Source organism: Martes martes (genome assembly GCF_963455335.1).
Source record: "Martes martes genome assembly, chromosome: 8".
Taxonomy (NCBI): Eukaryota; Metazoa; Chordata; class Mammalia; order Carnivora; family Mustelidae; genus Martes; species Martes martes.
In genome coordinates this window covers 167,779-194,683 of record NC_137895.1, presented here as the reverse complement: position 1 = coordinate 194,683, position 26,905 = coordinate 167,779, and the positions used below count along the sequence as shown (strand labels likewise).

Sequence of the window (26,905 nt, the reverse complement as noted above, 5' to 3'; positions counted from 1 at the left end):
ACCCCGCCCCTTTCCGTTAGCAGACCCGCCCCCTGGAGATGATTTCTCGCCCTCATTGGCCAGTGTCCCGGAGCGGAAGGGGCTGGGCCGCAAACACGTGAGTGTGCCGTCCTCTGGCTGGTCTCGGCCTCGAGGTCTCATTGGCTGGTCTCCAGAGCGGAAGGGGCGGGGCCGCCCCGGGGGGCTCTTGCCGGAAATAGCGGTGGCTGAGGTGGAGGGAGAGCGGAGCTGAAGGGAGGGTCCTCTCGCGGACCGGGTGGTTGTGTTCTTCTCCGCCGTTCGCCGGTCGAGGCCTCGCACGCGGCGCCCGGTCCTCCCGACCACCGCGTCCCCCGCGTCCGGGACAGCACTTGGCCCAGCGGGTGCTAGTAAGCGTTGGTTCAGGCCCAGACGTCCTCCGTCTTGACGACGACCGCGCAGCTGTCCGCCCCCAGGGACCTGCGGCCGGGGGGAGAGAGCCCCGGCGGCCCCCGGGGCGGGGCGGGGCGGGCCAGACCGCCGCTCGGCGCCGAGAGCGGCTGCGCCCGCCGCGGCGTCCGGAGGAGCGCGGAGCGACGGCCTCCGCGGGCGGGAGCGGGGGGCGCCGTCTAGGGCCGCCGACGGCTTGGAGGGGCCGGAAGCGGAGGAGCGGCTCGGGGACGGGTCCCCCCGGCCGCCGGCTGCCGGCGCGAGAGGTGAGCAGGCTGCTCGGGCGAATGACGGCCGAGGTGCGGGGGTCGCAGGGCGGGGCCGTTCGCCACCTCCAAGCCGTTCAGAAGGTGGCCTTGAGCGGGCTTGGTTTTGGGGGGTGAGGGGGAAAGGGGCCGGGCCGGGCCCGAGGGTGAGGCCCAGGCCGAGCCGGGGGCGGGTGGGGGGAGCCCGTCTGCGAGGAGGACTTCGGTTTCCTCTCCGGGGGCCGATCGGTCGCCGCCCGCCTGCAGAGTGGCGGACGCGGTTGAGCCCGAGCGTTCGGGGCACGCCCGTCGGGTGGGCCGGCGGGAGCCGCTTCCTGCCGCGGCCCCGCGGAGAGCCGCGCACCGGGAGGCGCTCTCGCGGGCGATGCCGGCGGCGTCGGGAAGACTCGAGCGCCGGGATGAGCGCAGGTTCGGTGAAGGCGAAGGCGAGCGTGCGGCAGAGCTTCCTTGCGGGGACGGATTCTTCCGGGGGGCGGAGGAGGCTCGGAAGGCGGTTTGGCCGTGGGTGCGCTGCCTCGCAGGGGAGGTGGGTGTCCCAAGCGCCCGCAGAGCCCAGGCCAAGAAGCCCGGGGATGTCAGCCCGGCCTTCCCGCGAACCGGCTGTTACTCACCGCGTGTTTCCTAGCCAGACTGCGTTGTCCGGTCTCCCCCCGCGCCGGGAGCTCCGGCCGGCGGGTGCGGTGCGGACGCGCCGTGTCACCCCCGGGCCGGATCCCTTGCTCTCTTCCCCGTGCCCCTGCTGGACGTTGCTGTCCTGGGCAACCTGGGACCAGCCGGAGGCGGGCAGGCCTGTTGCCAGCCTCCGAGTCGTGGTGGGGAGCAGAGTCTTCCTCTCAGCCAAGCGAGCAAGGGTTAGGCTTCCGTCGGGCTGGGTCACGAAGACGTCGGGATTCGTCTGTTACCGCCGCTCGCCTGAACTAGTGCGGACCCGCAAACCCCAGGGGTGCAAGGAGCTTATGGTTTGATGGGCTGTCGCTGAGGTTTTTACCTTGGGTTAGCGTTATGGTTTCTCCTGACTTATTTTAACCAAGAAAAAATCCGATTAAAAAAAAAAAAAAGAAAAACTTGGATTTCAGCATTAATGGGAAGCCAGCTTTTTGGAAGACTCTGCTCACTGCTCTCCCAAGGCTGGGTGGGCTGGTGTGCCCAGAAGCCTACCGAAACCCACACACTCCCCCAGGGTAGGTGACACAGGTACCCTGAGTGGCCCGGTCTGTGAAGAGATTCTTGGGAGCCCAAGAAAGTTCTGGTGCGGAACAGAACATTCTGTGAGCTGAGATTTGTAAGCTTCTCACAGATTCAGAGGCGATTAGGAGCCTCTGCCCTGGGAATCCTCTCATGTGCTCTCTTCAAAGCTGCTCTCAGGAGCCTACATCTTAGTTTTCAATTTATATTTTGAGGAGTTTGAGACAATTTCACGAATACCTCCTATAGGCACATCAAACTCAACATTTAAAAATCTCATCTAATCACTCACGCACCCAAAGTAGAAAATGTGAATTATCTTCAATGCCTGTCAGGTTTTCAGACCTACATTGACGTTCTTGTGTCCTGAGTCTCCTTTTGGTAGTTTAAGTCCCGTTATTTATCCCAACCTGCCCCCCGCCCTGCCCCGAGAGGTACAGACAGGTCTCCTTGTTTCTGTCTTCACCCCCCCTACTTTGTTCTAATGTCCTTCTGGTTGGCCAGAATGATCCCATTAAGATTTAGGGTAGATTAGATCACCCTCTGTTCTCACCTCAGTGGCTTCTCCCATCATTCAGACAAGCCAGAGCCTCGCATATGAGGCCCTTGAGGCCCCGATCCACCTGTCCCCTCCTGCTCTCCCTCCACTCCCTCCACGCCAGCCACAGCCCCTCTGGTACTGTTCCTGCACTGCAGCCAACACCTGCCACCTGGAAGCTCTGGCTCGGGCTGTCCACTCTGCACCCTCCCTTCCTTCCGGTCAGAGTCAGACAGCCCCGCTCAGAAGTCTGCCTTCCCAGCCCTGTCTGAAATTGCCACCCACCCCTCTGTTGCTCCCTCCCATTACTTTTCTTCTTAGCACTTATTACCATCTGCCTTACTGTATAATTTACTCATTCTTCTTGCTTAATGCCTGTCTTCCCACTAGACTCTAAGCCCCAGGGGGAGGGACTGTTTTGGCCAGTTTTATTCACTACTGTATGCCAGTGCCCAGCCCATTATAGCACTGAGTAAGTACTAAGTGAATTATTCCAAAAGGCTGCTGGTTCCCATGCCAGCCTCTCCATCCCCCAATCCATGCCTGTTTGACCTAATAGTGAATTCCACACGGCAGGTGCCTTGCTCAGCACCGAATCCACAGCACAGCGCTGGGCAGGGGGTGGGTGCGCAATCCGTGGTAGTTCAGAAGAGAAGGCCCAGGACTGTATGAATTCGTTCCTGGGTTCTTGGCAACAAGCAGAGCGCCAAGACCCGGATTCCCTCTCGCATGCAGCAGTAGGAATATAAGTGCCTTCTTACACTTTCCAGAAAAAAATGTTTATGTTTACTTTTAATGTTATTTTAATGTAAAAAGTCAACCTGAGGGAAGGAGCATGTGTTGCTCCAGATTATACTCTGTGCCCTCTCACAGACATGACCACTTGGTATGTGGACTGTGGGCCTGGGATTCTAGCCCTTCCCTATGGCCAGGAGGCGGCCATGGGCCTCCACAGGGCAGTGCCCCAGCCCAGAGGCGTGCAGAGGGCATGACCGTTCGTGGAACCGGCAGCTGGGCCCCACTCTCTGGCAGACAAACAGAAGTGGCCCCAGGGAACAGGTGAAGGTTGTGAAACAAGAGTTTAGTCCAAGTGGGTGTGGACGGTGTTGACCTCAGGAGAAACATGCATTGCAAAGTAGGTCACAAGCCTCTCAGTCTCCCAGCCCCATCTCCTCCCCCTGCTACCTCTCTGGCCTGAGCTTGGGCAGGGGAGGGCCTCCTAGTTCCCAAATAAAACGAAGGTACCTAAAAGCTAAGAGAGAATTACAGAGGCTTATCTTTATTAGTGTCTAGCAAGAAAAAAAAGTCAAAATTCCCTCCCTGCTCCAACCCCACTTCTACCACCTGGGCCCTCAGGGAGCAGCGTCTGTTTCCGGAGTGCCTGCTGCCAGAGCTGTCCTTGGAGGCCAGACACCTGTGCATGGCAACCCCTTACGTCTGTGAGCCGACCACAGGCCCCTTCTTCCACAGTGTGGGGATGAAAGGGCAGCTGGCATTTCTCCAGCCCTCAGCTGTCAGCCTTGGGAACTTGGAAAAGATCAGCGATGTCCAGCAGAGCTTGGCGGATGTGGTTCCCAAAGCGCTGGGCATTCTGTGGGAGCCAAGAGCACAGACCAACCCTTCAGGTGAGGCCCTGTCCCTCTGTCCCCACAACCAAGGACTCTTCCCCAGCCAGAAAGGGCCCCCCCTCCTCAGGCCTGAGTAGGAGCGGGAGAGACTCACTGTCTCTGAGCTTGAGAACTTGCTGGAGATGTGGAAGAAGATGGTGTTCTCGCCCGCGATCATGTAGGAAACCCCATAGCCATCATCTGCCACCTGAGGGCAGCCCGAGGGGTAAAGAAGAAGTAAACCAAACCTTGCAGATCTGAAAGCTGATGTCATGCTTGCTGTCCCCACAAGATGCCCAGGAAGGGGCCCCACCCCACTTGCTGCATTTCCCCTGAGGTCAGGAACATTTCCAGGCAACAGTGTGAAAACCAAGGAGCTCTGCCTACTGCAGATCCAGACGCTATCAGGGATCCAGGATACTCTGTTTCTCTCAGGAGGTTCAAGCTCACTGCCTCTCTCCAGGGAGTGTCTTTAGTTCCTGGGTCGATAGCTATCCATTCTCCTCCTACGCAGGGCAAGCCAGGGCTGTGCTCCTGCCCCTGGTGGGACTTCAGGGCTCTGTACTCTCCACTGAGACCCCTGGGGCCCAGTCCTGCTCATCCATCTCCTTTCAAGGGCACTTACAGGGCCAAAGCCACCACCGGCACCCAGGTGTTTGGGGTACTTGTCCGGGTCAAACATACGGATCTGGAATTGAGCAATCTGGCTGGTGGAGAGGCGCCAGGGTTCTGAGAGCACCTGTAACAGGGAGATCACAGCAGTGAGGCACCATGCGTGAAGTGCCACGCACTCAGCACTCAACCTGCTGACAGGTGATGCCTGAGGACCAGCATGAGCAGGAGCACAAACTTCCTGACCGCTGACTGCTGCTACACGTCCCCCCTCCAACTCCCTCCCTCGTCTGTTCCCACCATGACAGCATCTGCACAAAACCCCTGAGGCCCATGTGACCTAACTGTCCCCCGGGCCTCCTCTCCTACTGGCCTGTCCCTCCCTCGGCTCTGCTCCCTCCCCTCCTGCTGATGCTCTTTGTCCACCCATGCCCCTGCCTCAGTGTCTGGGCCCTGGAGGTTCCCTCTGCCTGCGCCCTCTGCCCAGCCTCATCCTGCAGCCTCTTCACTTTTCCCAAAGTGCTGTCACCACGTGATAGCCACAGATTTGTCTGTCCCCCCTCATGAGAACCACCAGCTCCGTGAGGGGAGACCTACCGAGAAGCAGGACCACAGGCCTGGAAGGGGTGTGGAGCGGGAAAGCTGGCTCCAGCCCTCAAGGGCAATTTCTGGGGCTCTGGGCAGAGGATAGGCTGTGCCCCCTCAGGAGAGGCCATGGGGAGAGAGGACACACCCATCAACAATGCTGACCTCAGCCAGGAAAGGGGAGCTGACCCCCAGGTACTTGGAGACCAGGTAAAGGCAGAAGAGGTGCCTGTCTATACCACACCCCGTCATGGCCAGGCGGTACATGTTCTGGTGTTTCTTTGAAGCCTTCCGGAAGAGATCTTGGAGGTCTGCTTTCTGGGGAGCAGAAGCGGAACAGTGAAGAGTAGCCCTGCCCCTCAAGGTGGGCAGGAGGTAGAGGGTGTGGGGGGGGGCTCACCATGTGGGACCCCTCCACCATGGCCTGAACAAAGGCCGTGGACTCGCTGGTACAGGAACGCACGGTCTCAGTCCGTCCCTCCCGGAACATCCTGGTCATGGAGGCTTCATAGGTTAGGCAAAACTTGCCCCTGTCCTGAGGAGCACAGAGGCGTGAATCTGGCAGGTGAGGCTGGTGCCACCCTGCCCCTCAGCAGCCCGGCAGGGCTCCTACCCGGAAGTGGGCCAGCTGCAGGGCAATCTGCACGAAGGCGTCCGGGCTGGTACGACACTTCTTGATGAGGCCTTTGCCAAACGGCAGGAACTGGAAGCAGTACAGCTCCACGTCGTCTGCCAGTGCCTTGGCCACCTGGTAGGAGCTCTCGATGATGGCCCGGCACTGCCAAGATACGGAAGGGTCAGCTGGGGGCAGAGCTCTCCACGCAGCGAGGCTGGGCAGGTCTCAGTGAGACTTCAACATCTTCAGACACAGAGGGCAACCTGAGGGGCCTCCATCCCCAGAGGCCATGCTGGGCTTTGTGGGAAGAGGGAGGCACAAACGGGTGCTCTGTGGACGAGTCTCACGCCTCACGTCTTTCACTAACTACCTGATGGTCCCAGGATCTCTGTTCTCTGCATGGCCAGTCTGGACTCTGAGAAGCTCCTGTCCCATCCCCCTGAGAGCATCCGAGGTACTTGCCACTCTCACATGCCCATCCCTGTCCCCTCTTGGCCCGCACACCTGCTCAGGAATGTCCCACTGCAGCCGCTGGGGAGCCATAAGCATGGGGTTCGGCTTGCCCAGGCAGTGCCCGGTCTCTGTGTAGCCCAGGTGGAAGGTGTCAGTGCCCAGGACAAACTGCAGGGAGAAGGTCAGGCTGAGAAGCCACCCTCACACCCCGCACCCAGCCTGCCCTGCAGGACCCCTCTGAGGGCCCATTACCTCCCAGAGGTGCCCTATGATAGGTGCGTCTGCCCACGCGTGTTCCGTGTTGAGGCCCAGCTGGCCGTTCTTGAAGGCGATGAGGGTGAAAGACTTGTCAAACCACCTGCAGGAAAGGAGGCCGGAGATGCGGGGTGGCGGGGCGCCGAGACGGGGGGAAGGAGCGGGGGGCCTGCCGAGGGGCTGGGGTGCCACACCTGTTGTAGCAGTTGCCATGTAGCAGGGCCTTGCCGTAGAGGCTGAGGCTGGCCTCGTCTTCGGGGTCATAGTGGGGAGACTCCTCGTCCAGGGCCACGAAGAAAGCAGCACGCTCGATGGCATCCAGAGCGGCCTTGTTCTTGCCAGAGCTGAAGAAGGCCTGGCGTGCCTGTGCCCACTCCGCTCTAGGGGCACAAGGGCAGGGTGAGTGTGGGGTCACTGGGCGGCGGCGAAGGACACCTCTCAGGACTCGGCAGGGTCCAGTGCTGGGGGTCCCAGGCTGTCCTGGCAGATGTCCCTGTCCTCCACACACTCCCACCCAGCCCCCACCCAGTCGCATGTGGCTAGATGCACCGTCTGCCATTGCCCGCCATCCTCCTCACTACGGAGGGGCCTGGCTTGGGCAGAGGGCACCCTGCCAGCACGTGCCTCCCTCAGTCATGCCCGTGGCCCCAAGTTCCAGGGTGGCATGCAGGGCCGAGCTCCTCTTCTCATGGGGCCCTGGTACCTTCCCCCTGCAGTGAGGGCTGCCAGCCTTTCCTCCCCAGGCTGAGCTGGGGAGGGGTCATCCAGGATCCTCTGGAACTGCATCTCTAGGTCGCAAGGCTTGAGCAGCTGCGAGCCCTCGTAGAGCCACACCTTGAAGAAGCGGCCCTTGTGGTAGACAGCCACGTGCCTGCTGTCCGAGAGGTGCTGCAGCAGGTCTGGGACAGAAGCGGCAGGAAGGCTGAGGCAGGGCACACCTCCCGGCTCCCACTGCCCCCCAGCCGCCCTGCAGGCCCCCGTCTGGGCTTTCCTTTCCCGGCCGTGGAAGCCAGGCCCTGTGCTGGGCGCTCCCGTCTCTCTGGCTTAATGCCAACAGTCCCATAAAGCACTTCACAGAAGAGGAAGCCGAAGCTCCAGGAAGTACACACACTGTCCCCGTGTCAGGAAGCAGGCCCTCGGCAAGCAGCCTCTCCTACTTCACTGGTTGTGAAGGGTTCCTGGGAAGCTCCGCTCCTCCCGCTCCTCCTCCTTCAGACACCTACCCCTGCCCTGGAAGGTCCTGGGGAGCAGGGACTCTGTTCTGGGCCCTGCTGGTCACAAATCAAATTTTTTTTTCCAGTTCCGTGACCCTGAGATGCCCTGGACGCTTGGTGATGGGCGCACAGATAGAAGGGTTAGCCACGTGAGGCGCAGACCTGGGAGGGAGGGGCCTCCGTCCTGACAGCCCCACCACGGGGCCCTGGCGGGGGCCCAGTACCTGACTCCTTGCCCGGGATCCGAGTAGTGTTGAACATCCTCTCCATCTGGTAGGAGCACATGGGTACAATGCCCTGCGCCATCACCTGGGAGGAAGGCCCAGCATGGCTCAGACTCAGGCCTCCTCTCCCTGCTGTGCCCTCAACCTCACAAAACTCACAGGCTTGATCTCTTCCCGGTCCAGTTTACGGCGATACATGATCATAGCATGGACGATGTTTCCCAGGCGGGCTGCCTGTATATTTGTATTCTGGATGAGCACAAAGTCCTGCAGAGAGAGAGCAGAGCCTGCACGGGGTGTGACAGACATGCGCAGCCGCACCTCTCTGTCCTGGTGTCACCTGGGTCTCCCTGCCTAAGGACCTGAGGGGTCCTGATCCCTTTCCCCAGTCCATCCTGCACATGTGGTCAGGGGGCACTGCCAGAGGTGAGATGCATAACTGGTCACGCCATCTCTCTGCCCGGCTTGAATCTTTGGAGCTGCTTTCTCATAGCCTATTTTCTTCGGTCGTGTTTTATTTATTTTGCATCGAGCACAGAGTTTCTACCGCTGAAAAACAGTTTAAAACCTCTGTCATGGGCAAGCTGTACATAAATGGTTGGGAGGACAGCTCTGTGGAGGAGGGGACTTCGGCACATGACTCGGAATGTGTTTTGGGCAGTGGGAGAGGAGGGGCCCGCTGTGCAGACCAGTGGCTGTGCTGCGGCCTGTGCTGGGAGCAGAAGGGCTGCTGGGTCAGGGGAAGACCGTGACCTCGTGAGCTCTAAGAGAAGCAGCTCGGGATCCACACAGCAACTTAACAGGAAGGCGCAACGAAGGAAGTTCCCAGTGATGGTGTCAGGACAGCGGGGAACCTGTGGCTGGGAGGCTGGTGAGAAAACCAAGGCCGGAAGGGATAGAGCCTGTGCTGGTCAGGGCAGTGAGCCTGAGGGACTCTGACAACGATAGTTCAGGCTGCGGGTCTATTGGACTCCCCAGATCCTCAGTACCCTCGCTGCCCTGAAACTGCTTCCTGACTGACTGTTGGGGATCTCCCCCAGCTTCCCTGCCCCCAGGCCCACCCGCACCATGACGTAGTAGTTGCTGTTCACCACGAGGGGCGCCCTGCTCCTCAGGTACACGTACTCTTCCCACCAGTCACTCACCTGCAGGAGGAAGGGAAGAGTTAGTGCTGGGGGCAGAGGGCAGATGCCCCTGACACAAGGGGGGTGAGGGTAAGCCAAGGAGGGGACTCACATAGTTAGTTGCCCACCATGACTTGAGGACCAGGTACTTCTGCAGCCTGGGGGCAGTCTTCTCCTGGAAGTCCTTGGCCAGCGTCTCCATTCGGCAGTATTCCGCATCATCCATCAAGGGCCGCACAGATTCCAAGTACTGTCCAGCCGAGTCATTGTCAGCGTGGAGGCCAAACGGCAATGACTACTCCTGTCCTGACTCTCTGCCAACCCAGCCCCATTTTTCTCAACCCCGCTCTTTGCAAGGGACAGTCCCTTAGTTTGGAGAAGTCCTCTGAGTCCAGCCTAGCCTGCCCAACGGGGACGTCTGATTCAGGCCCTTACCCGCTGAATTGTGGCCGGCACGCTGGGCACGGGAAGCTTGGGCAGGGATGTCTGGAAGCTGTAGAGCATGGGCCGCCGGCTGGACAGAAGGCGGACACAGATCTGGGCACATGGAGCAGAGAATGTTTCTGGTGAAAACCCAGGGAAGTAAAGGAAACAAATCACAAACCCTTGAGGAGCTGGGCCCCCGACCCTCAGAACCAGGACAAACCTATGCACCAGGCACCAGTGCCCTGCCTGCCTCTCCCCTCCAGCTTAGAAGCCCAAATGAGGCCCCCAGAGTCTCAAACCAGTTGCCTGAACCCGTCCACTGGCTTCTGCTCACAGCCCAGACTTTGGTGAAGTGGCTGGTCTGGCCATGCATCTCAAACATCCAGCCATGGTAGGAAAGAAGCAGTTTCAGGGTTTGGCGGAAGAAGAAGATGCCCATCATCCAGATGCCCGTGGAGAAGATGGCCATGCTGAGAAGTGCCCGGGTCTGTGGGGTCTGGTAGGGGCCACATCTGTCAGAGAAGGGACAGGGCTGCAGGGAATCCCCTTGAGGTCAGCCTTAGGGAAATTCGGACTTCAGTTTTGATGGTTGTGAACCGGCTTGGAGAAGGCATGGATGACCATTCTCTGGCACACTCATGTCTGAATGCCTTACATACCAACTTTCAAAATGTTGGCCTCAGATGATGGTGGCCCCCAGGGAGGGCTGCCCCTAGGACCTCCAGTGGCTATTATCCTGAATGTGCCCAGCTCAAGAACCCTAACCTTGGAGGCTGCCCAGCCCTCTCTTGTCACCCTTCTTCTTACCCCTCAGGGAGGCACCTCTGGATATAGCAGACCAGCCCCATGGAGATGTCCACCTTGCAGTAGGAAGAACCCACTGTTGCCATGACGACAACCAGCCAGCTGGTGGGGCTGCCAGGGTACACACCCCTAAGGATGCCATTCTGTGGGGCAGAAACAGGCACACTTACAGCAGAAATGACGGTGGGCACCTGCGAGGTCCTGGTCTTTGCTGGGGAGGCCGCCTCCCTCCCTCACCTGCTGTGCTCCTGCTCCTCCTTCATGTCCGGTCTTCCCCTCCTCCACACTCCCGTACCTGCAGCACCCAATTACTCACTGGGTCCCACCGCTACTCCTCGCACTCCCATCTCCCCTGCACCCCTTGAGCACCCCTCTGGTTTCTGCACTGCTAGAGCCTGCCACCCAGCCGAACTGCCAGCCAAGGTGGGGGTGGAAGGTCTTGCCAATGGGGCAGCAGCTGACACCTGGCCTCTGCCTTCGCGAAAGCTCTATCCTGCAGCTGCTGGGAGGAAGAAGCCAGAACCACCCGCGCCCACCTTGATGCGAATCAGGCGTTTCTTCCAGGAGTTGATCCCGGACAGGTAGATGTGTTTTAGGGCCTCCCGACTGAGCCGGAAGTCGACCCCATCTGGGGTCACCGTGAACTGGAAGGCCACGGCCTGGTGCGCTTCCGCCATCCCGGAGGTTGGCCTTCACCTGGGAGGGGGCAGGGCAGGAGGGTGCGCGGCGGACTTCGGCTGGCCCCGCCCCCGGCCGCCCTCTGCCCCGAGGGCCCCCGAGCCCCGGCCGCGCCCCCGCGCCCCGGCCGCGCCCCCGCCCCCGCGCCCGCGCCCCGGCGCTATACCAGCGGCCGCCGCAGGCCCGCCGCCCGCTTCGTCCCCCGCCCCGGCCCCGCAGCGCGACCAACGGCCGCGGAACCCTCGCGCCCGCGTTCCGGGCGTGCTCCGCCACGGTGGGGCAGCGGTCGCGAAGAGGGCAGAGCCGGGAAAGGGCTGTCTCCGGGTTGGGGCGAGACGCGCCCCTGAAAGCAGAGTTGATCTGGAGCGAGGCAGACAACCCAACTGCAAGGGACCCCGCGCCGTCCTCGCCCCCTGCTCTGGTCTAGGCTTCTGAGCCCCACGGGTGGCCCCGTGTCGCCCCCCACTCCACTCACAGCTTGGGTTCGCTCCTGTCCGCGTGTGGGGCCAGTCGCTCTGGCCCGTGTCCCCATGTCCTTCAGGCCTGGCCATCCCTGCCCCGCCCTCACCGGGAACCTGACACCCACTCCCAAATTTGGGTTGAGAAAACAGATGTGGGGCGGCAACCAGAATCCCCTCCTCTCTGTGGTGGGAATCAGGAGTGGGGGCGGGCCGGGTTTCTGCAAGCTGGGATTGCTCAGAGGTCTGGGAACCTGGGGGGGCCCAAAGGGTCTCACGTGAGGATGGCAGCATTGGAGCTAAAAATAGCTGAATGTAGGGAAAAGGTCATCAGAGTGTCAGCTGTGCTGCCTGTCCCCTGATCTCCAGTGCTCAGGGTTGGGCAGCCCCACCCCAGTGCCCTCTCTGTACCCCCATCACCCCTAGCTCACCACCCAAATCGTTCCAGTGTGTCTCACTTCTAAGCTGGGGCCAGGGAGCGGGAGGGTAGGGGGCTCCAACTGGCACAGTGGACCCTTAGCGACTCTCAAGCCCAGAGCACCAAACAGCCATCCTTTTCAGAGAAAACAAGGCTCACAGCAGCGATCACTCTTGTCAATCTGTGTGCATTCCCTGGCTGCTACTTTCTGCAGCAGAGCTAGGACTGGGTGTGAAGGAAGAAGCTTGTTTATTGTCTCAAGGTACACAGCCAGGGGCTCTCTCCCACCATCTGCCTGCTGTGGAGAGAGGTCGGCATCCTCAGGCCCAGGCTCGCTCCAGGGCTCAGCCCAGTCCCCAGAGCCTCCCTCCAAGGTCCTGCCCTGGAGGCTCCCGGAGCAATCTGAGTTGGGGGCTGGAGAGTCAGGATGAGGGGAAGCTGCTCAGCTGTCCTTTCTGCTGGAAGTAGAACTGGAAGCGAGACTGGGCATACTCCTAGGGAAGGAAACCCCCCAGAAGACCTGTGAGGAGGCTTGAGACTAGCACCTGCCTCCCCACCCCCCACCCCAAGTCTGCCCACAGATTCCTGGGGAACATGAGGCCCCTGCTGTCCCCCTCCTCCCACCTAACTCACCCATCTGGGTTCCTTACCGAGTAACCGAATTCTATGGTGGACATAGACGCCTGGAGGATAGACCAGAGACCCCAAAAGAAATGGGATGCCAGAGCATATCTAAGGAGGGCAGGACAAACAGGGGTTCAGAGCACACTTGGCATTACCTGGATCTCATCCCTCAGGCTGATCAAGCCCCGAAGCTCAAACTTCTCCCCCACTGCCTTAACTCCAACACTGTCCTGCCTCTTCGGCTCCGCCCCCACCTGCAGTCCCAGAAGCCGGCCTGCCGCCTCCTCCCCAGCCCCTCTTCCCTCGCACTCCGCTCTGCCCCATCTCTCCTCACCGATTAGCCTCCACCAGCAAATCTTCTTCCAGTTTCCTCCGCTCCTCTTGGGAGATGGTCTCACCTTTCTTGACCTCTGCCAGGTAATGGCGAATAAAATGGAGCTGAGGGTGACAGACAGAGTCAGACAACGGGGAGACTGCGGAACATTTCCCAGCGAACACCCTTTCTCACCATGCTTTCCAGACCTCACTTTCCTCCTCCCTCACAGGCCGGGTCCCGCTCCCCAGCCTCCGGTCCACATACCTGCTGCCCCCGGGTGGGGTAGTCTGCAGGCTGCGCTTTGTAGAAAGGCCACTCCTCGTGAGTATAATCATAAACCCACTCACAAAAATGGTTCCCAATGTCAAAGCCCCTGGGGGAATAAGGTGGACACTCAGTCCCCAAATACCCTGGGCAGCTGGGATGCAGAGAGGAAGGCCTAGTCTGTTTTCCAGGCTGTTGTGGGAACAGACCCGTGGAGGCCATCCTCTTACCCTCACCTGTAGTTGTAACTACTGTACTCAAAGTCGACCAGCATGAGTCTGTCAGTGTTTCCTGGCTCTGAGAGCAACAAGATGTTCCCTGGGAAAACGGGGTGGAGTTCTGGTTACTCCAGGGCCTTCTGGCCCCCCTCACCTTAGGAGATGCCGGTGCTTTCTCCTACCTTCCTGGACATCATTGTGACAGAAAACCACTGGTGATGGGGTAGAGTCTAACAATTTCCTGTAGGAGAACAGGGGGCATGGGTCCTGAGCAGGAGTGACCAGAGGAGGGTCAGTCACCCTGTGGGCCCGGCCCTGAGCCCGCCCTCAGTAAATCCTGGGGAGGTACCCCAGTAGGTGCCTGGCACTGGTTCCTGTGCTGTGCTGTGCTCCTGCCCTGCTGTCCCTCACCTGAGGTTGCCCATCTCATCCTTCAGGCTGTACGTCTCCAGCAGGTTCGTCTGGGGGAGGCCAGTCGGGGGCAGGTCCTGGATCTGCTTTAGGTACCTGAAGTCCAAAGAATAAGACATGCTCCCTCTGTTATCCCTTCCTACCTCCTCTCCCATTTCCCCAGGCCCGGCTGTCCTACCCGTTTTCCTACCACTGGAGGACTTCTCTGGAACACTGTTCTGACAGACTTGTCTGCCTGACTCGGACGCCTGTTCTGTGTGAGAGTCCCAGGCTAGACACTGGGACACCTGATCCACTCAGCTGGACAGTCTCGGACACATTCTGCTGCAGCCCAGCGTAGTAACTGGCAGGATCAGGGTTCAGAACAGGTGTGCAAGAGCCCTGAGGCGGCTCCAGACTCACCGTTCCATGGTCCCAAACAGCCAGTGGGGCTCCTTAGTGAACGGCATCTCCATGCCATGGAACCGGGCCATCTTCGTGGCGATTTCTGCTGACAGCGCTGGCTCTCGAAGCTCACAGGTTTTCAGTGGCCGGCTCTGCACCCAGGAACCTATCAGGGTGGTGAGGGGGCTGGGGCAGGAGGGGGAAGGGGTGGGGAGTGGAGGTGGGGGGGATGTCAGGGTCTTGGGGAAAATGCCCTACCTGGGGTAAGGGACATGAGGGCCGACACTGGAAAGGGGGATAGGGTCTGGGGGCAGGAGGTGCCTCGGGGAGGTCAGGGCCGGGCTGGGCTGGGCTCCTACTGGGATGTACTGTTCCAGCCGGCCCTCTGGAAAGACTCCATAGAGCTGGGGCCCCAGCGACCGCTCTGCCAGGATGGCGAACATCACACTTTCGAGAACCAAGGAATCCACGCCCTGAAGGAAGATGGACAACCACGGGGGCAGAATCACGAGGGGCCGGAGGCCAACACAGGAGCGTCTGCTCCGACCTCCCAGCACCGCCGCCGCTTGCTCTATTGCCTGGAGACGCCCGCGCCCGGCTCTAGCGGAATTTACAAGCTCCCGAGCCCCTGGGCCTCGGCGTCCTCGGCGGCGCGATGGGGGCAACGGCCACCCGCCACGCGGGAGGGCAGGCCCTGAAGCCGGGGCCACGGCGGCCCTCGCTCCGTCCTCACCTGCAGGATGGCCCCGTACAGCCGCAGCAGCACCTCCCGGGGCTCCCTGCCCACGCTGGGCAGCTGGTCCGGCAGCGAGCAGCGGAAGAGCAGGTTACTGAGGCCTCCGCTGCAGACCCACAGCAGCGTGCGCTCAGCCCGCGGCCGGCGGCACCCGCCCCCGCGCGCCCCGGATCGCCCCCCGCGTCCGCCCCGGGGCAGGCCGGCCCCGCCCCCCCGCCCCGCACGCCCCCCCGCCCCGCAGGCGCGGGAGCCGCAGCAACGCGGGGTCCCCGGGGCCGAGCTCGACCCCTGACCCCCGCGCTGGCTCCGGAGAGCTGACCCCTGACCTCCCACCTCACAGGGTCAACCCTCAGCTCCTCCGGCCGCACGCGGCGCCAGGCCCCGCCCAAGTACTCCCGGCAGCACTGGTAGGCTCGGCGCTCGGCGTCACGCGACAGCGACGAGCCGCGCCGCCGGTTCGGGGCCGCGTCCGGGCACTGAGACTGCGGCAGGCTGTCCTTGGCCAGCCGGTCGCCAACAGCCCCGCCTCCGGCCACAGCTGTCCCCTCGGCAGCCATGGCGCCGGCCGGGCGAAGCCCCAACGTCCGGCCGCGCTCAGGCCCCTTCGGGCGAACTCGGCTCCTTCCGGCTGCGCTCGGGTCTGCTTCCGGCCAGCCTGCCCTTCTCCCGGCATACTCGGGTCTCTCCGGCTCTTTTCGGCCTTTTGCGGCGCCGCTCGCCTCTCTCCGTCATCCCGGTCGGGCGCCCTTTTCCGAAGGCCAAGTTCTGCGCGTCGCCGCCGTGCCCGCCCCTGCTCTGGGCGAACACCAATGAGCTGTCTCTCTGGGCGGGGCCGCTCCGAGGACAGGCCTGGGAGGGGCCCAGGGGGCCAACCAGAAGCGCCGAGAGCAGGCGGGCGCACGGCCCGGGGCGCGCCTCGAGGCCGGTCACGTGGGCGGGTGGGGCGCCCGCCCGCGGTGCGCGAGTTGTCCTGCGGGCGGGGCGGGCCGCGGTGCTCGAGCGCGGGTGTCCTCGGGCGGGCGCCGGGGAGGGCGGAAGGGCCGTCGCGGGGCTCGGGGGGCGCACGGCGCGGCGCAGCGCGGGCGGCGGCGGCCCCTCGCCGGACGGACGCGCTCAAGCCCCGCCCAGTCCCGGGGCGGTCGGGCGAGGAAAGGGCCGTTGAGTGCGTGGGTCCCCCCGGAGCGGGAGGCGCGGTGCGACTCGCCGCCCGGGAGCGGAGAGTGCGGGGCGCGGCGTAGGCGCCCCGTGCACGTCTGCTGAGGAGCGGTGAGAGCTTGGGACCCGGGGACGGTGCCGAGGACTGCGGGTGCCTTGAAGCCCTGGGACCGCGGGGGCGCCCTCGTGGGGGAGGAAGCCCTGGCGGCGCTGCTCGCGGCTCCGCGCCCCGCTCGGCTCCCCGTCGTGCCCCCGCATCTGGCCCGGCGGCGCAACCCGGGAGAAGGCTCGGCTTGGAGCGGGCGCGCGGGGCTGCGGGCGTCTCCTCGGCGCCCCTCGGCGCCCCTCGGACCCCCCAGCCCGGTGGAGCCGCACCCGCAGCGCGCGCCCGCGTTTCCGCTTCTGCGGGAGGCCGGAGGGTCCGCCCGGGAGGCTTGAGCCGCAGGGAGCTGCGGCAGTGCTTGTCGCCCCGCGGCGTTCGCGGGCTGAGGTCGAGGGGCGGCGGACGGGGGCGAGGTTTGCTTTGGACAAGCGGAAAGAAATGGAGAGTGTGCGGTCGGAAGGCAGAAGGCAGTCGCTGCAGTGAATCGGAGCCTGTTCCGAGACCCGGACCACGGTTTGAAAGGGAGGCTCGGCCCTTCAAGGGCCCTCCCGTGCCCCCGTAACTATGTGGAAAAAATGGTCCTCCAGGCCTTCCCCCGAGGGACCTAGAGCTGCTTAACAAATAATTTACTTTGGGAAAGGGACGATCCAGACCTCTCCCAGGCTCTTAGAAACAGGATCGGAGATGCTTGTGCAGGAGCCCCGGTCAGAGGAGGGTCTGGGAGCTGATAAATGGGGTCCTGGCCCAAGTCCTGTGGTTCTGTTTTTGGTCCCCGTGCATACTTGGGATGATGGTACCCAGCAGTGAGCAGATCCTGACCCCTGATCTGTGGAATGAGACTCATGGCAGAAAGAGCACTGTGGGAGCCCCTGAAACCCCCCTCCCCCACCCTGCGAGGGGAGTAAGTCAGAAGCAACGGTGCATTCCCGCTGGGACTGCAGAGGGTGAGTCACTCTCAAAGACAGGTGCTGGTCCCCATGACATCTTCAGTTCACCTGAATGGCCCCTGCAAAATCCAGGTGGCTCAGTAAAGGGTGGTGAACCACCACCAATGTACCCAAGTGCTATCCCCAATCACAGTAGCTGTGCCAGTTGAGCTGTTTTTGTTGGAACCTATCAGTGCCCCTCCGGCACCAGATAACACAGTTATTGATTTGTGAACGTTGTTTTCAACTTCCAGTAGCAGAGCGTAAATTCCCCAAAGCAGTTCACATTTTTAAAAAAAAATTTTTTTTGGAAGATTTTCTTTATTTGACAGAGAGAGAGATAGGTTGTAAGTACCAGAGTGACAGGCAGAGGGAGAGGGGAAGCAGGCTTCCCACCGAGCAAGGAGCCCAATAGGAGCTCGATCCCAGGACCCAGGGATCATGACCTGAGCAGAAGGCAGACGCTTAACTGACTGAGCCCCCCAGGTGCCCCAACAGTTCACATTTTTATGGGAAGAACAGCCAAACATATTATCTCCCTTCAAGGTGGTTTTAGCTTTCCTGCTCTTTTCCACAATTTAATCCACCCCAGACTTTCACATAACACTGATAACATCATGCTGATTGGACATGGTGAAGAAGGAACTGACAAGAGCTCTGTCCTTGATGAGACAATGCAGATCTGAGGATGGGAGAGAGCCCCTCAGTAGTCGTGGAGCCTGTCGTCAGTGAAGTTCTCAGGGTGCGCTGTAGGGCAAGACAGGGCATTGCTTCCAAGATGATGGTAAGTTGTTGCATCTTGCATCCGGATCACGAAGAAGGAGGCATAGCCCTTGATGCACCTCTGGATGTTGTAGTCAGCATCCTTGGGAATACTGTGCTGACCCATTTGTTGAATGACTTGGGAGACTGCCAGTTTTGAGTGGAGCCCAGAACAAAGGAGGCCTCTATAGAGACTGGAGGATGGGTTCCCCTGCCACTAAGCAGAATGAGTGGGGTAAGGTTGGACTTATTTGTGGGAAGTAGGGATTCTATAGGACACCTTTGACATGCTTCTGTGGGTTTGCAGTGCACACTCTATGGGTTCTGAAGCAAAACCATGCAGCTTCTGGCACACTGCCGGATCCAGGTAGAGGCTTAGTGCCTGCTTGTGGGGCACCACACAACCACATGACCACATCGGCCTGTCCCGAGCTAGATGCTGACAGACCCATGACGTCAGTAGGTTAGGCAGGCTCAGTAGCAACTCGCTGCACAGTGAAAAAGAATTGGATCCAAGCTTGTCCAGAGAGAGCTTCGTGCCATATACAGGAAGAGGTGGCTGTGGCCCTCATGTCTCCTACCTTTTCCACTGATGCCTCTCTCTCAGGAGACAGGAAGAAAAATTCAGATCTGGTTCACAGGTAGGTCGACTTGATGTGTTGATTCGAGCTTAAAGTGGTTCACTGCTGAACTGCAGTCCTGTTCAGTGTGGTTCTAAAGGAAAGTAATGAGGGGAAACCCTCCAGAGGGCAGAGCTCTGAGCAGTACCCTTGGGTTTCCACTTTGCAGGGAGAGAGTGGAGTGGACAGAGTAACGGTCTAGGGAAAGAGTGCACATGAATTTCGGTGAGGTGACAGATGTCTTGCTGGTTGGCCCAGCACCTGGAAAGAGCTAGAGGGGAGTACTGGAGACAAGGCAGTCTGGAAAAGAAGATGAGCCTGTAGAAGACCTCACAAATGTGTGCATCTTTGTGCCTCATGTCAATACCCACTGCAGAGGGGTCACTGAATGGCAAAGTGGATGGCCAGATGTCAGCCAGCTTCTGTCCTTGGCTGCCCTTGTGCTTGTCTGGTGGGCCCATGGAGGGAATTGCCGTGGTGGCAGGAGTGCTGGTTATGTCCACTAACATGGGCTCTCTCTAATCAAACTTGTCTAATTGTTACTGTGGCTGAATTTCTGACCTCTTAGAGCCAAGATCAGTGCTGAGGTCTGATCTGGCTCCATCCCTAGATGACTCAGTGACAAGTCAGTTCCGGCAGATCCTTTCCACCCGGGAGAGGGCATCGATTCACCCTTGCTGGAATCGACACCTGCTCTGGATATGGGTTTGCTTTCTCATATCCGCATATGCACCATGCATCAGAGTAATATCACTATCCAGAGCCTTACAGAACCCTGATTTACCAAGACATTACTTTGGATCAAGGAACTCATTCTACAGTGCAAGAAATGCAACAATGTATGAATTGCCATGGAAGCCACTGTTTCTCTAATATCCTGAGTTATCCACAAGCAGCCCATCTAATACAAAGATGGAGTGACCTCTTAGAGACTTAGCAAATGTCCCAGCTGTGGGACAGTAGCCTGAGGAGTTGGGCTATAAACACCAAGTGAAAGCCCAGTATATTGTGCTGCCCCAGTAGATACAGTATGTGCGGCTCCAGGAATGACGACGCCAGTCTAAGAACCCAGGGCTTGGGATATCTCTCACCATTGCTCTCAGTGACCCACTCATAGAATTTGCACATTCTGTCTCTGTAACATTAAACTCTGCTGGATCTGGCCCCTGGTTCCCAGGAAGGGAACACTTCCATGATGGGACCCAGTCCGAAAATGCCATTAGGTCACTTTGGGTCCTCGTGCTGGGAACCAGCAGACAAAGCGGGAGGGGACAATTGAGGAGGACCATGAGGAGACTTGGGCTTGCTGCTTCTTAGGGGCCATCGAGAGTTTGATGATTTTGTGATGAGTTTGTGAGGATTTACCTGGGTCTGTCTGGTTGCTTCCATGCCGCGTCCTAACAGTGGAAAGGCATTTTCATCAGCCTCAGCCTGTCAAGGGCAAGGCAACCAAGGGCTCGGAACCCCCAAGGAACGAAAGTGTGGGTAACCCTTGAAATGCTGGCCGAGGACAAGGGAACTCCAGACTCGGCAGAGAAGGGGGATAATGAGTATCAGAGCCTCGGGAGCTGCGGCACCGGTGTGGGCCATTTTCATTGTATTAAGGCTTGTGTAGAGGTGACCAGCCTTTGGCCCAAAGACTTATGACAGACTGGATTTAACATGCCTGAGTAGGTCCGAGGGCCGTGAGAGCGGGTCCTGACAGATGCCCTCAGTGCCCCCTGACTTGCAGGGGGTTTGCACAGCTCAGCCCTGGTACCTGCCGTGGGTCTGCCCTGTGTGTCCCAGCCCTTCGGACAGCACAGGCGTCCACTCGGCCTATTTACCAGCACAGCCCAGGTCCCTGGAGGCAACCTCAAGGGCTGGGGACAGGAGGCAGTGGGTGAATAACCAGACAGTCCTAGGAGGCGTTCTGTAACCTTTCGGGAGGCCCTGGTAAACTCAGAGTTGTTACCCAGACCTGTGGCCTCAGGAACACTATGTTTTGATTTCTCCTCTCTCTTCTCTTTCACCCCCCTCACATCTGTTTCACGGGCTCACTTCCTGAACAGACCACTTGTACCCAGGCTTTGTCCTAGGCTCTGCTTTTCGAAGAACCCAAACAAAGACACATAGTAAAAGAACAAAGATTTTTGCCAATTTCTATCCCCCAGAAGATACTGGAGAATGTGTGTGGGGATGGATTACCGGATACAAAGCCAAGAACTGATTGTAGGTGAGTTCAAATTGATTGACCTGGGTGTACTTACTCCAGAGAGATTCTGGATTTGGTGTTTTGGCTAAAGCCCTGGGGTTAGCTCTGACTGTGCTTTTTTGGCCGAATGCCACCCGAACTCCGGCAGCCCGCCCAGTGAGGAGGTGAGAGCGGGCCGGAGCGGGTTTGTCGGGTACAGCGGCCGCCAGTTTCCTCTCTTTGTTTCCTTTCATTAGTCCATTAGCTGATTTAAAAAATATGTCATCTGGATTGTGTTATGAATTTTCTTTTCAAGGAGCCCCTGGGTGGTTCAGTGGGTTAAGAGGGTGCTACCGAGCCATCGCTGTTGCACCACAAACGCAGACAGCAACACAGTGGAAAGGCGAGTCACGTTTCAGCGTCACACAAATAAATTTGACCTTGCTGACCTTCAGAGACTCCAGAGTCCAGGGAACAGGTTTTGAGAACCACTATAATAGTATATTATAGGGATGATAGGATATGCATATGTCAGTTTTACGAAGTATTGCTAAACTTCTCCCCAAACTGGTTATCCCAATTTATGCTCTGTAGCAATTAGGATACTCTTTGGCCCTGAATCCCAAAGACCCAGAAAAACAGGGAAATTTTAGTGCTGCCGTGTGTGGCTGAACACATATAATACACTAAGTGGGGTCCCTGGAATTACAGTTACAGGACCTGGACAGTTTTGCGCAGTTTACAAAAGATAATTTCATTTATCTCATGCAAAGGCGTGGAGGTAGCCAGCCCCGGGCTTGAATGGTGGCTCTTTTCCAAGAAGCCTGTAAGGATCCAGGTTCCTTTTATCTTGTTCTGCCTTTACGTCCTCCATTCCCAAGCTTATTTCATGATCCAAGGTGGCTGCTCCCACAAGCGCTTCTAGTTTTTGGCCGGCAGGGATAAGGACGGGCACAGATGCCTCAGGCCAAAGGTCTGTTCGGGGAAATGCCTGGACGCCGCCACAGGCCCCCAGCAGCAAGGAAGCCCAGAAACCGCATGATGTCGGAGGGCTAAACGCCTGAACAAAAGTTAGGGATTCTGCAGTCACAAAGGACCGGGAGAACGGCTACTGGGGGACACTCTCATGGCTGTTCACATACCTCTGCACTCTGCTGTGTCGGGAACAAACACGCTGGACCCCCAAGGGAGGGCATCTGTGAGACTTCCAGCCAGCTGCAGAGTTCAGCTCACAGTTTAGGTTCTCTGAGTTATGTGTAGTTTGTTTCAAAAGGTCTGATGTAGATTCTTGTGGTCCCATGATTTAAAAATGAAATGATACGAAAAAATAAAAATGATATGTTATTTGTCCTCCCAACACAATCAGTGTACAACAGTTTATAAATTCAGTGATTTATAAACTGAAAAATGTTTTACATGTCCCAAATACAAAATGAGAGGGTAAGACTAGGATAAAACAATAAAACTTCTACTTACAGGGAAGCCTGGGTGGCTCAGTTGGTTAAGCTACTGCCTTCGGCTCAGGTCATGATCCCAGGCTCCTGGGATCGAGTCCCACATCGGGCTCCTTTCTCGTAAGGGAGCCTGCTTTTCTCTCTGCCTCTGCCTGCCACTCTGCCTTCTCTCTGACAAATAAGTAAATAAATAGAATCTTAAAAAAAAATAAAACCTCTACTTATAAATGGCAACATGGGAAACACAGAACAGCCTATGGTCCAAGGCAAATTCCAGATCCTTTAAGCTTGAATAATGAAGACCCTTACCTTGGAAGAAAAGGAAGTTCCTTGTGATAGCCCCTGGCTCTGTCCTCTGGGATGTTCTTTGTTGAGCTTCATGTTCACATCTGCAGAGGGCACTGCTTGCAGACTGCTTGTGTAGAATGACTTGGGAGACCCTACTGTAGATTTCTGGAACTCTGAGTAGATCTTTTCTTTCTAGTACTCCCCCCTCTCTCTCTCTCTTTCTCTTATCTGAAAATTCTAAATACCTTGGCTCTCCAAACCCTGACTTTGTCTTCTAAACTCATCAGGACTGTCACATTCTGATTGGATCCTCTTCCCTGCAGTCAAGAAGTTCCTCTGTATGGAAAACCAGGGCAATTGTAGACTTTATGTCATTGATTCCCTTTATTTTAGGGACCACAATCCTGTGCTGTCCTTTGTCCAATGTTTGAAAATAGTTGCTCCCTAAATAAATTGCCCAGCTATTAAAAAAAAAGAAAACAGTTGCTTCCTATATTTTGTATTTTGTTCAGTTTTCTTGGGTTTCCTCCCCACTCCCTTTGGAAGGAACGCAAGTCCCTGAGCTGTTATTCCAGTAATGGCTGGAAGCCATTTTAAAAATCATGAATGAGGCGCCTGGGTGGCTCAGTGGGTTAAGCCTCTGCCTTCGGCTCGGGTCATGATCTCAGGGTCCTGGGATCGAGCCCCGCATCGGGCTCTCTGCTCAGCAGGGAGCCTGCTTCCCCCCTCTCTCTCTGCCTGCCTCTCTGCCTGCTTGTGATCTCTCTCTCTGTGTCAAATAAATAAATAAAGTCTTTAAAAAAATCATGAATAATTGTTGAGTGTTTAAAAATTAACATAAAATTAACATTAATATTGAGATGATTATGCAAATTTTCTCTCTTAGTCCATGGATGTGTTGGATTATTATTGGAAGTGGAAGTGGGATGTTGAGCCATCCTTGGATTTTTGGATTAAACCCTATGTGGTTGGGGCGCCTGGGTAGCTCAGTGGGTTGAAGCCTCTGCCTTCGGCTCAGGTGGGATCCAGCCCCGCATCAGGCTCTCTGCTCAGCGGGAAGCCTGCTTCCCCCTCTCTCTCTCTGCCTGCCTCTCTGCCTACTTGTGATCTCTGTTAAATAAATAAATAAAATCTTAAAAAAAAAAAAACTCTATGTGGTTAGAATGCATTTAGAAATATAAACTGTTGAATTTCATTATCTAGTATTTTATTGAGTCTTTTGTATACATGCTTATAAGTGAAATAGACACACAATTCATGAATTTTCTTGAGCTAGTCTTACATGTTGGAGGGTTTCATAAGATAAATGGAGATGTAACATGGCAAACTAGATTCCTAAGCGAAATTCCTGATGAAAATGTTTTAAAATCAAGCGTAAACCAAGAATTAAAAAGTGTTGGCAAGGATGTGGAGAAAAAGGAATCCTCAGGTGTTGCTGGTGAGAATGTAAAATGGTACAGCCACTGTGAAAACAGTATGGAGTTTTCTCAAAAAATTGAAAATAGAAAATTATATGATCCAGTAACTCTATTACTGGGTATTTACACAAAGGAAACAAAAACACTAATTCAAAAGGATATTATTTAGAATAGCTGATATGGAAGCAACCTAAAGGTTCATTGATAGATGAATAGATAAAGAAGAAACTATATATATATATATATAGTCCATTATATATAGTCCATTTTATATATATATATATATATATATATATATGACTCAGCCATAAAAAAAAGTGAGATCCATTTGAGACAACATAGATGGACCTAGAGGGTGTTATGCTAAGTGTGATAAGTCAGAGAAAGACAAATACCATATGATTTCACTGACATGTGGAATCTGAAAACAAAACAAAATGCAGGAACAGGGGGCACCTGGGTGGCTCAGTGGGTTAAGCCTCCACCTTCGGCTCAGGTCATGATCCCGGAGTCCTGGGATCGAGCCCTGCATCGGGCTCTCTGCTTGGCAGGGAGCCTGCTTCCTCCTCTCTCTCTGCCTGCCTCTCTGCCTGCTTGTAATCTCTGTCTGTCAAAAAAAAAAAAACAAAAGGCAGGAACAGACCACAAATACAGAGAACAAACTGAGGGTTGCCAGAGGGGTGGGGGCGGGGGATGGGCAGCACGAGTGAGGAGAAGAGGGAGAAGCAGACTTTCAGTCGTGGGGTAAATAGGTCACGGGGATGAGAGGTACAGCACAGGGAATACAGTCGGTGGTGTTGCGATCGTGTTGTACGGCGACAAGCGGCAGCTGCACTTGTGATGAGCGTAACATACAGACTCGTGGAATCCCTGTGTTGCACACCTGAAACTAACATAACACGGTGTGCGTCAATGATACTTTGATAAAAAAAAAAAAGTAGGACAAAATATTTTTTTTTAAAGATTTTATTTATTTGTCAGAGAGAGAGAGAGTTGAGAGCAAGCTAGTACAACAGTGGGGAGAAGCAGGCAGAGGGAGAAGCAGGCTCAAGGAGCCTGGGATCGTGACCTGAGCTGAAGGCAGAGGCTTAACCAACTGAGCTACCCAGGCATCCCCGGACAAACTATTTCCTCAAAAAGTGTTTTCTAAAATCATTGATAATCTAGTAAGAAAATAAGGGGCTAGATAAAATAGGAGGTCAGAGGGGTAAGGGGAGCACTGTGCTTTTGATCAGAGGCACTCGGTCAACTGAGAGAACTTGAATTTGGGGTTTATAGTCTATGCTGTAAATAAATAGTTAAATAGCGTCTCCCCCCTCCCTAATTCATATCCACCCAGAACCTCAGCATGTGACCTTATTGGGGCGTCTGGCTGGCTCAGTCCATAGAGCATGCAACTTTTTCTTTTTTTAAATATTTTATTTATTTATTTGACACAGAGAGAGATCACAAGTAGGCAGAGAGGCAGGCAGAGAGAGAGTGGGAAGCAGGCTCCCTGCTGAGCAGAGAGCCTGATGTGAGGCCCCATCCCAGGACCCTGGGACCATGACCTGAGCCGAAGGCAGAGGCTTTAACCCACTGAGCCACCCAGGCACCTGAGCATGCAACTCTTGATCTTGGGGTTGTGAGTTCAAGCCCTATGTCGGGCATGTAGCCTACCTTTAAAAAAAAAAGTTAACTTATTTAGAAATAGGGTCTTCGCAGATAAAATCAGTTAAGATAAAGTCACACTGGATTAGACTGGGTCCTAATTTGATGACTGGTACCCTTATAATAATGAGAGGGAAATAAGACACCAAAACCTAGGGGAGAAGATCATGTGACCATATAGGCAGAGACTGGAGTGATGCATCTATGAACCAAGGAGCAGGCTACCACCAGAAGCTAGGAAGAGGCAAGTGGGAGTCTTCTCCTAGAGCCTTTGGAGAGAGCATGGTCCTGCTAACATGTTAATTTGGGGCTTTTAGCCTCCAGAACTGTGAGAGAAGGCACTAATTTTGTGGTACTTCTTAATGGTAGCCCTAGGAAACGAATATGTACCCTTTGAGATGTAGAAGACAGAGACAAGTCAAAGAGCCTGCTCAAGGAGGAGAATTTAATAAGAAACCAATCCTCTACAAAGCTTGTATTTCAAAGAGTTAAATTATAAGCGTGAATTAAAGATATACTCTGTCCTTTGGGGACTGCAAAGAAAGTTGTTTTAAATATGGGGTAAAATGGAGTGTGTGTGTGTGTGTGTGTGTGTGTGTGAGAGAGAGAGAGAGAGAGAGAGAGAGAAACAGAGAGAGACAGAGGCTGTAAATTTAGAATAAGAAGCTGGCCCTCATATAAGTTGGCGGCTCCAATTCATATGGTCAGAGTGGTCCAAGAAACCTTCAGTGGGACACTGAATGTAGAGTGGTCTTGGTAATTCTCAGAGGAGCCTGGTAGAAGCAAACACAAATAGTCTCTGATACCTACCTTTTTCCTACACCACAGAGTTTTGCATAAATACAATCCCAGGGCTAATGAGCATTCTAAGGTAAAGAAAAAACAAAACACAAGAATTAAGCAGCAAGATAATGAGGAATCACGAGACAAACCAGCAGTAGTCATAGACAGGACATTTCAGGTAATAGAATTATCAAATGTATTATAAAAGGCTTATGTTCAATATAATTTAAGTCATAAAAGGCAAGGTTGAAAATATGTGTAGAAACTATGAAACTATGAAGAATAATCAAACATTTTGGAAAGAAGCTCCAGACGGAAGTTCTAAAATGAAAGTTTTAATTTAATTGAGTGTCACTTGAATTTTAATTTCAACTAAATTTAAAACTCTGTGCTCAGCTTTAGCAGCAGATAATAAACAGCTGAAGAGAGAATTCATGAAGTAAAGTGTGAATAAACTATTCTGAATATTGCCCGGAAAGATGTAGTGGTGGAGAGCACGAAAGAGATGCTAAGAGCTATGGAGGCTGGAATGAGGAGGTCCACGAGGGTCTGAGTGGCATCCCAGGGGGAGAAGAGAGGGAGCAGGGGAGGCAGTGTTCCAGGAGATACTGACTGTGAAATTTCCAAACTGATGAAACAATATAGAGAAATCTGCACAGTTGAGAAACTCAGTAAACCTCAGGCAGAAAAGAAAAGAAAAAGAAAAACCCATAAAGCAAATGCACACCTAGATACACTGTATTGAAACT

General features: G+C 56.1%; 2 protein-coding genes across 6 annotated transcripts; both read right to left on the bottom strand.

Moving 5' to 3' along the window:
* Positions 1–3,650: 3,650 nt before the first annotated feature.
* Positions 3,651–11,555, bottom strand: CPT1B (carnitine palmitoyltransferase 1B). 4 transcript variants are annotated; one of them, XM_080810309.1, is made up of 19 exons: positions 11,471–11,555; positions 10,854–11,013; positions 10,321–10,460; positions 9,848–10,025; positions 9,523–9,624; positions 9,200–9,337; positions 9,031–9,108; positions 8,123–8,230; positions 7,964–8,048; positions 7,229–7,424; positions 6,720–6,905; positions 6,523–6,628; positions 6,322–6,438; positions 5,815–5,979; positions 5,602–5,736; positions 5,367–5,519; positions 4,630–4,743; positions 4,120–4,212; positions 3,651–3,988 (listed from the first exon to the last, which is right to left on the bottom strand). In XM_080810309.1, exons 2-19 carry the CDS (start codon positions 10,992–10,994, stop codon positions 3,905–3,907), a joined length of 2,319 nt encoding a protein of 772 aa, XP_080666435.1. In that variant the 5' UTR covers positions 10,995–11,013; positions 11,471–11,555; the 3' UTR covers positions 3,651–3,904. The 4 variants fall into 4 exon arrangements, with proteins under 4 accessions (XP_080666435.1, XP_080666437.1, XP_080666438.1 ...); XM_080810311.1 differs by having other exon boundaries at positions 7,964–8,036; XM_080810312.1 differs by having other exon boundaries at positions 7,964–8,009.
* A 548-nt stretch (positions 11,556–12,103) lies between these two features.
* On the bottom strand, positions 12,104–15,606 carry CHKB (choline kinase beta). 2 transcript variants are annotated; one of them, XM_080810313.1, is made up of 11 exons: positions 15,158–15,589; positions 14,822–14,930; positions 14,448–14,561; positions 14,107–14,240; positions 13,705–13,800; positions 13,476–13,534; positions 13,312–13,393; positions 13,076–13,184; positions 12,830–12,933; positions 12,522–12,603; positions 12,104–12,365 (listed from the first exon to the last, which is right to left on the bottom strand). In XM_080810313.1, exons 1-11 carry the CDS (start codon positions 15,379–15,381, stop codon positions 12,294–12,296), a joined length of 1,185 nt encoding a protein of 394 aa, XP_080666439.1. In that variant the 5' UTR covers positions 15,382–15,589; the 3' UTR covers positions 12,104–12,293. The 2 variants fall into 2 exon arrangements, with proteins under 2 accessions (XP_080666439.1, XP_080666440.1); XM_080810314.1 differs by lacking the exon at positions 13,076–13,184 and having other exon boundaries at positions 15,158–15,606.
* Between the last annotated feature and the right edge of the window lie 11,299 nt (positions 15,607–26,905).